Here is a 13,900-nt window from a genome sequence, read left to right as displayed (position 1 = left end):
TAAAAAACATCCAGTGAGCGGCAGTTCTGTGGACGGAAATGCCTTGTTGATGAGAGAGGTCAACGGAGAATGGCCAGACTGGTTCAAACTGACAAAGTCTATGGTAACTCAGATAACCACTCTGTACAATTGTGTTGAGAAGAATATCATCTCTGAATGCTATTCTGAGATGTGGGTTGGTGCTGTTTTGACAGCAAGAGGGGGACCGACACAATATTAGGCAGGTGGTTTTAATGTTGTGGCTGATCTGTGTATATAACAGAACGCATGTGCCTCGAGTTCTTTTAACCTTGAGATGCATCAAACGTGGTTAAAACATTCAGATGCTTAAAAAACAGCGAGAAGTAGTGCAACGGTAAAAGACATGTTTACGTTGAAAAACAATTGAAAAATAGCACAGATGGACATAAAAAATGCTCCAATGTTCTAAAGTCTTTTTTTACCATTTCTCCTAGCCTGAAGTGAACTCCGTCCATCTCCACTAGTGAATATAGCAGAGTCGTTGTGTCTCGTCTGATCTCTACCTTCATGGTGTTGGATGAATATCTGGCCCACACAACCAGGTAACCCACTGGTGAAGTGGCCCTTACCCCAGCGTAGGAGCATCGGAGGTGGACACTGCTGCCCACCAACTCTGGGGTCACCACGGGTTTTGAGGGAAGTGATGGGACATTTGCTTAAAAAAAATAAAGAAATAGACATAAGATTTAAAAAAACTAAATGCAAGTAATCGGAATTGAAAATAGAGTAAGGACTGTGGTGCATTTTACAATCTTACCTTTACAAATACCGTTAACTTCCGTTTCACCAGGTGGGCAGGACTTAGATGTGTACTGTGAAATAACTGACAAAACACAAAACAATCACAAAACAAAACATGGAACAAACCATGAAACAAACCATGAAACAAAACATGAAACGAAACATGAAACAAAACATGAAATAAAACATTAAACAAAACATGAAACAAACCATGAAACGAAACATGAAACGAAACAAAAAAAACAGAACAGGAAAAGAAAACATGGAACAAAATGAAACCATCCTGAAAACATGAAATTAAACAAAAATCAAAGCAAAAGAGAACAAAACAAACAAAACAAAGAACAGAATTAAACAAAACTAAACAGAACAACAAAACAATCTTAAATTAAGTCTTTAACACATTAAAGCTTTTGTAATATGACTATATATATATATATATATATATATATATATATATATATATATATATATATATATATATATATATATATATATATATATATATATATTCTTATTTGTTCATTCATCCATTAATTCCAAAAGAACAGTCCCATGATCTTGTGTGTGAGTAAACTGAATATTTTGATTGGTCACCGTTACATTGTGTAATTCATTAGAATTGCTGGATATGGCAGTTTAAACAATACTCGGTCCTTTGGAAGTAATGCTGACTTTCTTCCCTCCCCAAAACTCCCCCCCACATAGATCTTCAGTCACTACACATCGATCCGAAACTAAAAATGCCCCAAGTACTTGAGCACACAGTTGATGATACAATCATTTATATAGCTCTAAGAGATGTTTCAGAAAGTGCAAGAGGAAACATGGCCAGAGAAGGAGAAATATTGATCAGAGAGTGGCATTAGACCCACACTACAAATGAGAAAGCAGTTTCTTTCAGTTCATTGGACTGTTGAGTAGGAGACATCTATAGATGCTTTATTACTGTAAATGAGCCAAAAATAAACACTTCACCTTGTTTCTTGGAACAAGTCTCACTTGTTTTTCACTCTGTTAGGTTCTGTTCATTGTAAAATGCACTAAAGAAGCTACTAGTAAACTGCATTTCCTCTGTCTCAATCAAGAGGAAGGTTGTAATGTTAAAATATCCCTTCTTCATGAAATGTTTGAGTTTATTTTGAGAGCTCTGACTTTTGAATGCAAACTTTGGTATCTTGGCAAATCTGAGCGCAGTTTTGAGGCATTGTTGAGATCTCTTCTGAAACATATATAAGATCACTAGAGAAGCAGTAGAATTAAGCAAAAGTTTATATTTGCTTTCCATTATTCTCATCGCTGCTTAGGAGAAATGTCTGGAATATTACAGAGATTTGTGATTTTCCTGTTATGTGAGAAACATTTGAAAAGTTTGTGCTTAAAGCAACTTTATTTTTTTGTCTAAAAGTATTGAGGCAATTAGGTCAACCTGACAAATAAGGTTGTCCAAGGTGATAAAAATTACAGATATTTTAAAAATCTAGTTATAATTCACTTTTTTTTATAAAAACATAATGAAAATGAAAACTTTGAATATGTTTGAAAAAACATTTTTAATGCAAGGAATTTCATGTTTTAACATGTTGCTTGGTGTTGCTAGCCTGTTACTTGCATGTTTTAGCATGTAGCAAGATGTTAATAGCATGTTACTTGCATGTTTTAGCATGTAGCTAGGTGTTTCTAGCATTTAAATAGCATGTAGATAGGCATTGCTAACATGTTTTAGCATGTAGCTTGGCATTGCTAGCATGTTTTAGCATGTAGCTTGGTGTTCTAGCATGTTCCTTGCATGTTTTAGCATGTAACAAGGTGTTGCTAGCATGTTACTTGCATGTTTTAGCATGTAGCTAGGTGTTGCTAACATTTAAATAGCATGTAGATAGGCATTGCTAACATGTTTTAGCATGTAGCTTGGCATTGCTAGCATGTTTTAGCATGTAGCTAGGCGCTGTCAGCATGTTTTCCCTTAAAATAACGAGTCTTCAATTTTGCTGCAAATTTTCATTCTTTTTGTAAGAGATAACATGCAGGTTGGTGTTGTAAGTACATTGCGAGCATGTTTTAGCATGTAGCTAGACATTGTTAGTATGTTGCTAGTATGTTTCTAGCAGGTTTTAAGATGTAGGTAGGCATTGCTAGCATGTTTTAGCATGTCACTAGGTGTTACTAGCATTGCTAACATACGCTTGGTTATCGCCAAAGCTCTCTTGATTTTGTTCTAGATTTTTAGACCTTTGTGGATCCATTCGACTGAATGACTGCTGGTATCCTAGCTACAATGTGATGTAGCGCTGCCTAGTATGTCTGAAGCCAGTTTCCAGAGGTACCTTCATACACAAATGCTGACTGTTTGGTTTTATTGACTAATACAGTGAGGCAACAAGGTAGCTACCTTTGGTTTCGGACGCAGCCATAGTTATATAGTTTTGTATTGAAAGTGGATAGTTTGCAAATCAGATAGCATGAAAATATGTGTCAAGTTAAATACCTTCAGCACAGTAACCCATGCAACCTTGTGTTGGCTGTAGGTAGTACAACAGGAACTCTCCACAGTTGCGGACAGATATTGGGATCCGGAAAAGGCAGCAGTCTTTGGTACTTCCATGGAAGAACTGCCACGTGGCACAAGCTGAAAGCTGCTTGACCTCACCAGGCCTCGGCAAAGAGCTGTCTTTAAGAGACAACCACACTGGAGCCTGCGTCCCACAGCGGTTCATCTGCAAAAACAGGTCAAGAGGTGGAGAATTAGCAATTACAACACTCAGGAGAAAAGCATTTTTACTGCCATCTGCACACATGAAATTGAAAACGAAGCACTGTGTTCGATTTGATCTAAAAAGGTTTTTCCTAATTTACATACTGCTTTCCACTGCAATATGGAAACAAAGAACTGATCTCAGACCTGCCACTTGCAATATCTTTCACCTTCCTATCTGACTTACCTCCACACAGTGGGTGGGCATCTCCGCAGGTTTGTTGTTTATGCTAAAGCGGTACCATCCGGGCAGCAGCAAATGGTCACAAATCAGATCCTGTATTGCTGTGTTCTGTAGTTCAGTAGAGTCGAAGTCGACGCTCCGATACGCATTCCTTAAGGTCCTGTATCCACCTGGATAACATTCTGGAGCTGGAAAACCAAGGGCATTGTCAAACAAAGGCCTATTCTATTACATATTCATATTCATAATGTGTTTAAAACAACCTTACAGGAAAGACAAAGGTCAGTGCTGAAAAGACACCTAAGGAGAATGTCACTCAGGTTCATTAAAACATGAATGTGGGTTAACGTAACCTCCACATCAGCGGTTGTTTAACCAGGGTAAAAATAATGCACCTTCAATTGTAACTCCCTTTCTTGCTCCCAACTTTACACCTCAAAGGTCGACAAAATCAGTCAGGCGTGTTCAACACAGCGCAGGTCTCGTGGCCAAGGGAGGGACAAAAATAGTCGTGTGACTTTCAGGCTAAAACCTTTTTTTAATCCCTTGCCATTTCCTTAGACAGCACATCTGTAACACCTTACCGTTCTATTTCCTGTATCTCAGAGCTGAAGTGGGTCAGATGTCACACTAATGGCTAATTATGAGGGAAAAAGAGACAGTGGTGTCTCAGCCATTGTATGGATATGCCTGAGGCTAACACTACACTGGTAATCTTCTAATACTCTCCCTGAAGACGATAATAGAATATGTTGAATGGTAGTCATGCCATCTATGCCAGTGTACGTGGGAAGTTGAAACAGGGTAGATTGAAAGCAGTTTAGACATAATAGACAGAATTGTTTGGATCTGCCTGGTCAGCTTCCAGAATCTACAGCTTTTTGTTCAGTTTCGCTTAGAAACTACCAAGGTACATACTTAGTGAAAATACATGGAATTTCACTTGGTGAAAAATAAAAACTAAATAAAATAAAGTTAAAAAAAAAAAAAAAGTTAAACCAAACAAATATATTTAATAAAATAAATAAAAATATACTGTCAGTCAAACAAAACAAAAGACAAAAACAACACAAACTAAATGAAATTTAGTAAAATAAATTAAAATATTATATAATTAATCAAATAAAACCAGAATCAATCCAAGCAAAATGAAGAACACTGAAACTAAAGTAAATAAAAATATACGGTTCCTTAAATAAAATAAAACAAACTTAAAAATAAAATAAAATGAAATAAAATAAAACAGTATATTACTCAAAAACAATTTAAGCCAAACAACAAAACTAAAGCAAAAATGAATAAAATAAAGTAAAATAAAATTATATATTTTCACTTAGATATAATAAAAACAAAACACAAACTTAAAAATAAATTGAAAGTAAAAATAAGTATAATAAAATTGTATATTACGCAAAACAAAAAACGAAATAAAATTAAGTAAAAAAGGAACATAAAATATTATATTACTCCAACAAAAACAACAAAAAAAATAAACTAAACAAATCAAACCAAACAACAAAACTAAAGCAATAATGAATAAAATTTTAATAAATTAATATATATTTTTACTCAGATATAATATAAATATATATATATATTATTTTTTTTTTTTTAAAACCTGAATAAAATAGTCAAATAAAATAAACAAATAAAAAATAAAACACAAAACACACACAATAAATATTAGACAATTACTCTAACAAACAAATAAACAAAAATCAAAACAAATCAAAAACCAAACTGGATGAAGTAAAATATTACATTACTCAAAATCAAACCAAATCAGAAACACAAAACAAGTAAATAAACCAAAGTAAAATAGAAAAGAACAAAATATTTATGCTTCAGACATGCATAATACCTAACAAAAAAAAAAAAAAAAAATGTATGAAGAGGGAGCTATTACTTTGAGAGGCCAGATTTAAGATTTTCACCTGACGGATGATAAAACAGGTGAAACTAAACCCAAATACACTAAAGAAGAGACCCATATTTAGGAACCACAATATCACAATACCACAAGAGACTTGAGGGTGGCCTCTTTTGATGTGGGCCAATAAACAAGCAACCAGAACACTCTAGCAACCACACAGCAATGCATGAACAGATATTCAGAACACCAGAACAATGCCCTGGCAAACACTCTCAACACCCTAGCATCACTTCGACAAGCTTTGCATGTGTAATCATCCCTCACATTTTCTTCAGACAACATAAAAATCCTGTTTGTTCTACATTTCTTCAAATCTTCTCTCAATCCGGTGTCAAAAACAGACTTTTGTGTCTTTATTCAAAGAAACATGTTTCATTTAAAAGTCCTCGAAAGGGCAGACGACCTCTGACTGGCCTGGGAAAGGGTATAAAATCTCTTCTCTAATCCCGTCTGCTTCAGCGAGTGAAGATGAGGCCGACCTCAGAAGACTTTCTGCCCCACTGGAGCGATGATTAGATCATGTCCCGGCTGGTTTAGAAACCATAATGCCCTGCTCTTTCCCGCCTATTCGAGGATCATTACTCAGCAATTATGGCCTTAGCATTACTCTTAGAGGCATAATGGGGCAAGATGAAGATAACGGCATTTAAGTGTTCATTTTATAAATTCTTAATAGTGGTTCGGTTTGGAGATATAGAGCTTTATTTAAGAAGGCGCTTCTTTAGGGGAGGTTATGGTGTTTCAAGGTGGCCAGCAATAAAGATAAGATGAAGGTTCAAGCAATAGGTGCTTGCTTTCTTTATCATATGTACACAAAGATTCAGAAAGTCATCAGTCAATAATATCAATAATATATTATTATTGACTTTTAGAATTTTAAATATAACAGTAATATATTTCAATCATGCACCTTTAACTTTAAAACCCTCTGGCTTTTATTTTGACATTCTGAACTCTCCAGGACGTCCTGTATGTGTCTGTTTGTATGCAAGTTCACATTAGTTTAATTCGCTTCTTATTCATTTTGTTTGGTAAATCACCTCCGGCACCATTCTAAATGCATATTATAAGTGAAACGAACTATTGAGCATCTACAGTACATCTGAGATGTTGTTCTTTAGTAGCGCTCAAACGTTGCGCAATGCGTGAAGGCTAAAAAACCTGTGAGTAAGTGTGTAAACAGAGCAGCACCATTCAATAACACGCTGGCGCTGCACGTGTATTTTATATATATATATATCTATACTTATTAAACACAGTCACCGATATCCCATCCATCTAAAAACGTCAGTGTTGGAGCCGATACCGATCCAATGCATCGGATCGGTGCATCCCTAGTCCTAACAACCTCCAAAACAACGTGACACATTTGGTCCCTGTCTGTGCTTGCAAAGGTGACAACCACAGTCAAATCACTCTGCCATGTAAGGTCAGAGGTTCCACAAACACTAAGAAAAAAACTTTAAGCCTCAGACAAACGCTGGCACAGCACTGTTGAGTAAACACCTCAGATTACCTAGCTAATTTGTTGACTCAGACATGGTGTGAATTTCAGACAGTTTCACACCAGGGAGTTCCAGAGTGAGACAGTTTTGGATTAGAGGTGCAGATTGGCCACTTTCTTAACATTGCATCCCTGTTTCACTCTGCATGTCAAAATCAGAATCAGAAAGATCTTTATAGCAAGTGTTCTCACGTACACAAGGAATTGTTATGCTGATAGGAGAAACAAGTGCACACAGAACATTACAGTGAGACACAGAATATAAAACAAGGTAAGAGTAGAAATAGACATACAAATAATAGGACATATAACAAAGAATGGCATATGTACATGTGAAAGTTAGTAATATAATATATGTGCAAAGTAGGGTTATGTAGTTATTGAATGAAATATGTGAAATTACATATGTACATTATTGCACAATGGGGAGACCCTGAAGGCAGTTTAATTGTTCATGTGGATAATAGCCTGAGGGTAAAAACTGTTCTTGTGCCTGGATGTTCTGGCGCTCAGTGCTCTGTAGCACTGGCCAGAGGGCAACAGTTCAAAGAGGGAATAGGCAGACTGAAGGGGGTCTAGCAGGGGTCCAGTGATGTCCTTCAGGTAGGCCAAAACCAGTCTCTCAAACATCTTCATGATTGCAGATGTGAGAGTGACAGGTCTGTATTCATTAAGTCCTGTGGTTTCATTTTTTGGGGACCAGAATGAAGTAATGGTGGAGCACTTGAAGCAGCAGGGAACTTCACACTGCTTCAATAATCTATTGAAGATCTGTGTGAAGATGGGGGCCAGATGGTCAGTGCAGACTTTCAGACAGACAGATGAAACACCGTCTGGGCCTGAAGCTTTCCTAGTCTTTTGTTTCCGAAAAACCCAGCACACATCCTCCTCATAGACCACATGTGCAGGTTGAGTAGCAGGAGGGGGGTTCCAGGAGGTGCTGGTGTGTGTGTGAAGTGAAGATCAGAGAGGGGGAATTGTGTGAGACTGGGTTTTTCAAACCTGCAGTAAAACACATTCAGGTCATCAGCCATTTGTTGATTCTCCACAGAGCGAGGGGTTGGTGTCTTGTACTTGGTAATGCTTTTCAGACCTTTCCACAGAGATGTAGGATTGTTGGCTGAAAACAGTTTATCAGCTTTTCAGATTAGCTTCATTTAGCCAGTGATAGGTGACGGGCCAGTGGTTGGCTCAGTGGTTAATGCTCTGGGTTACTGACCGAAAGGTCAGGGGTTCAAGCCCCAGCACTGCCAAGATACCACTGGCCCTTGACCTTATCTGCTCCAGGGGTGCTGTTTCATGGCTGACCCTGCGCTCTGACCCCAGCTTAGTTGGGATATGTGAAAACAACTGAATTTTATAGGCTCTGTACCTGCACTCTGCACAATGACAATAAAGTTGAATCTTAATCTTAACCTTAGCCACTCTGATTTCCTTAGTCAGTGTTTTTCTGGCCTGGTTGTACAACATTTTATCCCCACTTCTGTAAACATCCATTTGTAAAGGGAAACTGCCACGATACGTACAATGAGCCACGTCAAAATATATTATTTTTGCAAAAATAGTAACTATGAGACCAGGTTGCACAAATCTATTGTGTGGTCTTAGAAGTCATATAAACTACTTTTACAATGGTGTTTTTTTTTACTATAAACTGTCTGTTGTAGACAAACAGCTGCATTTTATTCTTCAAATATTCTCCATTTGTGTTCCACAGAAAAATAGCAGCATACAGGTTTGGAAAAGATATAATGATCTGTACATAATGACATAATTTTCATTTAATTTTTCAATTATTCTTCAACAACGTCTAAAGTTACTAAACCTGCTGCTAAATATGTTCAATACATTCAAAATCTATGATCTTCAAATGCTTTGAACATTGGCAGAAACGTAACAAGAAAAACAACAGTTCAGGGCATTTAAGAGACTTTAGAACTTTCACAAAGTTGTGCATTTTACAAGTTTCATCCAATCTGTGTCTGCACAAGCCATGTTTTTAATGTGTAAGCATGGGACAGGTCTGGTAAATGCTCAGAGTTATCTGTTGTGACAGGCTGTCTCTCGGCCGAGTGAGGAGCTGATGACACCGCAGGGGAGGAACCATACCAGATATTCACACTCCAACCCATCAGCCCAAAGAGAGAGAGAGAGAGAGAGAGAGGTTACATGCACTTTGATTGATTTCATTCAGACTAAAACAATAATTGTTTTTTTTATGTCTGAATGAAATAGTCTGATTTTTGCAAAGTTGGACCGAGAAACCTAGAGTATGTGATTTTAGCTTGGCTTCGTCCAGCATGTACAGTTTACATGTTAATGGGACCACGTTTTGCCTTGATGTTGTCATGCAAGTACTTTAGTTCTAGTGAAAAAGTAACGGTTTCATTTTTGTGAAGTAGGACTAACTGACCTAGATAATGCAATTGTTGCTCTGTTTTGTCCATTTACACACATACATTTGTCCAGCATGTATACACAATAAACGGGACCACAACTGGCTACCACGTCGCGCATAACCACTTTAGTCTGACTAAAATCGTACAAGTCTGATTTTTGCGAAGTCGGACTAAAAGATTAGATAATGAGATTGTAGCTCTGTTTCGTCCATTTATACACATTCATCGGACCACAATTTTCCTCGACGTCTGCGTATAAACATTTTAGTCCGATTGAGTCCAATTTTTGTGAAGACGGAATAAGATCTAGATAATGATATTTTGATATTTATAGACATTAATGAGACCACAACTGGCCTCAACATCGGCGCGTAAATGCTTTAGTCCTAGTGAAATCGTAACAGTCTGATTTTTGCTAAGTTGTTCTAACAGACCTAGATAATGTGATTGTAGCTCGGCTTCATCCAGCATGTATGCACATTACTTGAACCACAATTGGCCATAACGTTAAAAAATAACAGTCTGCATGCATACACATTAATGGGGCCACAATGGCCTCAACGTTGGCACATAAACGATTTAGTCCTAGTGAAATCATAACATTTTTGCAAAGTTAGACAAAGAGACCTGGATAACGTTATTGTAGCTTGGCTTCATCCAACATGTACAGTATATGCATTAATTGGACCATAATTGGCCTCAATATTGCCACGTAAACACTCTAGGCCAACTGAATTCATATCAGCTTGGTTATTGTGATGTCGGACTAAGAAACCTAGATAATGCGACTGTAGCTCGGCTTCATCCAGCATGTATAGACATTAAAGGGGCCACAATTGGCATTCACGTTGTCACATAAACACTCTAGTGAAAAAGTAACAATAGGATTTTTGCAAAATCGGACTAACAGACCTAAATAATGCAATTGTAGTTTAGCTTCATCCAGAATTAATACACATTAATGGGACCATAATTGACCTCAACATCATCAAGTAAACACATTAGTCAGAGTTATAAAGTTACAGATTGATTTTGTGAAGTCAAACTAACAGACCTAGATAATTCAATTGTTGCTAGACTTCTACTAGCATGAACTGTATGCACGTTAATCGGACCACAGTTGGCTCTGATGTTGTGACAAAAGTCAACCAGAAAAAGTCCCTTCCTCAGATGAGGTTCTCAAATATTCAATTACGCATCATGTATACTTGGACAGAATGTTGCTCAACTAAAAAACTGCTGTAGCTCAATTCAAATGGCACACATAAACGTACTGAGCAGGAGAGAGAGAAAGATTTATAGAAATAGATCTACTAAAAAATGGTGGCTTTGTTGGGTCTGTTGCATTTATCAGTGACTGTAGGAAACTGTCCTTGATATTAAACTCAAAGACAAGCTTAAACTTTCTGAAATCCAAATGCACCCATGCATTTTCTTTTTCTTTTTGTCAGCAAGAACTTCACCCAAGCCCTGAGGACTCAGTAATGTCTTTTTCTTTCTATCTTGTGTTGAGTGAGGCTTATGAAAGATGAGATCATTGATCCAAACACACAGCTGTCAGACATTTAATAAAGACTCAAAATCAACACCAATTCACACGATGGGAGGAGAATGGTCTTCGTAGTGAAATATCACAGAGAAGGCCTCGTTTACGGGCTCCCAAGTGGAGGGACACCCCAGAAAGGACAGAGTGTGTAAAAACAACACTCAACAGATTGAGGCATTTCCCTAAATGTCTTTCATACAGCGTTCTTTAGGCTCAAAACTCTACTAATATTTAGCATGTCGATATTCTTCACGTCATTTCAAAGCCATTTATTTATTTATTTAAATGATGTTTGATGACTTATTCCAACGTGATTGGGTTTTGTATGTCTAGGAAGGAACAGGTCCAGATTTCAATGTATGTGAACACGAATAGGGACTTTAGGCAACTTCAATTTCATTCAGTTTCTCACACGAAGCTATCGTATTGCTTTAGAAGACTTGGAATATATCACAAAAGTCGTATACTACTTTGATGGTACTATATTTACCTTTTTGGAGCTTGATGGCACTGGTTCCCATTCACTTTTTTGTAAGGAACAAAGCAGCCTTGATATTCTTCTAAAGATTCATTTTGTGTTCCATAGAAAAAAAAATCAATAACTTGAGAAATTAAATGGTGACAGAATTTTCCCTTTTCGTGAAGGGAATGTACAACTAAAAATATATTTTATATGATCTGTTTTATAGGGCTCTTTATATTGTGACATTATTTTCATGAAATATATTTTTATTTAATCAGTTAAATATTTATTCATCATTGTAGTACATGTCTATAACCTGTAAAGGTCCAGAAGTATGGGCTGGTGGAGAGGAAAGAGATAAGCTAAAGTTACCAAAACCCCACTAATCAATTTGACCTGCACAATCTCTGAGAGAGAGAGAGAGAGAGAGAGAGAGAACTTTTATAGAGCACGTTAGTACTATAATTCTAATGCGCAGACTGACTCTCCATTTGGTGCACAAATGGATGTCAAAGCCAGGAGTTACATAGCAGTTTCGCTCAGATTTCAAACAGCTGTAAAATCCCTACGAGTTCCAGGCTACAGAACCGGGATATTGAGAACTAATGAAAACAGTGTCTTCTGGATTGAAAGCACATTTATGTCAACGCAATGCTTCTGACGCAGCTCGACAAAAAAAATCTTGCATGATAAAATATGATCCTTACAAAACAACATTGAATCACTGTTATTTAGTTTAGTTTTGCAGGATATTAAATAGTACAGCAAATCAAAACACACAATTAGCAGATGTTTATTTCCTATAATGACACAGTATTGTGTGTGCATAAGGATTTCAAAACGTAGCCTAATAAATGTAAAACAAAGAAAAATATTTTTAAATGTTTATTTTATATTTTTGATTATTTTTTTATTAACTTATTTTATATAAGTTAAATTAATAAAAATTTAAAAATAATAATACATAAAAAACAAAAAACGTTTGCAATAGGAATATAAGGTAATAAAGTAAACACAAATATTTTTAAATGAATAAATAAAATAGAAATATTTTGCAGTTGGAATCATTTAAATAAATTCAGGTTAAAACATAATAACAAATAAACAAACAAAATAAACTTTTGCAGTGGGAATATAAATTAATAAAGTAAGTAAATACAAATAAATATTTTAAAAATGCAAGTTAAAAATAATAATACATAAAAAAACAATCGTTTTACAGTAGGAATATACGTCAATAAAGTAAATGAAATACTTATTAAGTAAAAAATAAAATAAACAAAAGTCTGCAGTAAACAGTAATACAGAATTAATAAAGTATAAATAAGTAAAAATATTTGTAAATAAGTTAAAACATAATAATAAAAATAATTAATTAACAAAGTAAACTTTTGCAGTAAGTATACAACTTAATAAAGTAAATCAATATTTTTTTTAAATAAAAGTTAAAACAATAATTAAACAAAATAAACGTCTTCATTAGGAATACAAATTATTTTGTAAACGAGCAAGCAGTGATTTTAAATTGAAAGTTACAGGCACAACTATGCAAACTGTCTGTTGCACAATATGGAATTATCATTCTTTACGTCCATTTGTTGTGACAATGTATTCGTTAAATCACTGTTAGCAATTCAGCAATGTGTGATTTTGACTTACCCAGCTGCGCAAGTGACTTCAGAGGTAGTAAACACACGCACCATATGCAGATATATGACTTTAAAAAGTCATGGAAAATGCGCACAGACTGATGCATCTTTAATCTCACAGTTACACGTTTCCCCACGTGGTTCCCATCGGAGAGTTTGCAACAGTTTGGTAGGTATTCCCGACAAGACTAATGAAGTTTCCTAATGCACAACATATTGTCCAAAAGTTATGGGCAGTGAGAGGAGTCTTCTTCCATTTTTGCCTTGTATGTGTATACAGTCAGCTGTCTTCAGTAGTGATAAGGGCACGCTCACTCAAGCCCTCAATTAACTAAAGAGTAGGAGGACACTTTGAGGGTCTGTTCCAAAATGTGAGCTGCCTCCTACCTACATAGGAAGCTGCATTCTATGGCAGCATCCTAACTGAAATTGAGCCTCATTAAAAAAAAGCTTTATAGTCAGCATCTTTGCGCGCCTTTCAAATAGCGCTCCTCATGCGCAGTAGTAACAGCGCCATCTTTGTTTTTAATTGGAAACAAGGCTGATGCCATCTCTTCAATGGCATGCACCTTATTAAACTATCAAAAAGCTCCTAATTAATCACATCTAATGTTCCCCAACTCATAGTGTCTGGAGTTTTTTGTCTGCTGAAATTCCTAGGAAAGTTATTTTTCAATGTTTCGTCAGCAAATCACAAATCAAAAA

General features: G+C 36.1%; 1 protein-coding gene across 1 annotated transcript in view; it reads right to left on the bottom strand.

Moving 5' to 3' along the window:
- The window catches only part of LOC127641067 (von Willebrand factor D and EGF domain-containing protein-like), a 79,108-nt gene extending 65,643 nt beyond the window's left edge, over window positions 1–13,465 (bottom strand). Inside the window, 5 exon segments of the mRNA XM_052123823.1 lie at window positions 444–676; window positions 779–844; window positions 3,251–3,479; window positions 3,705–3,889; window positions 13,206–13,465. Coding sequence (XP_051979783.1) covers window positions 444–676; window positions 779–844; window positions 3,251–3,479; window positions 3,705–3,889; window positions 13,206–13,302 — 810 coding nt within the window. The 5' untranslated portion in view covers window positions 13,303–13,465.
- Between the last annotated feature and the right edge of the window lie 435 nt (window positions 13,466–13,900).

Source organism: Xyrauchen texanus, chromosome 50 (assembly GCF_025860055.1).
Source record: "Xyrauchen texanus isolate HMW12.3.18 chromosome 50, RBS_HiC_50CHRs, whole genome shotgun sequence".
Taxonomy (NCBI): Eukaryota; Metazoa; Chordata; class Actinopteri; order Cypriniformes; family Catostomidae; genus Xyrauchen; species Xyrauchen texanus.
This window is presented reverse-complemented; position numbering and strand designations above follow the sequence as displayed.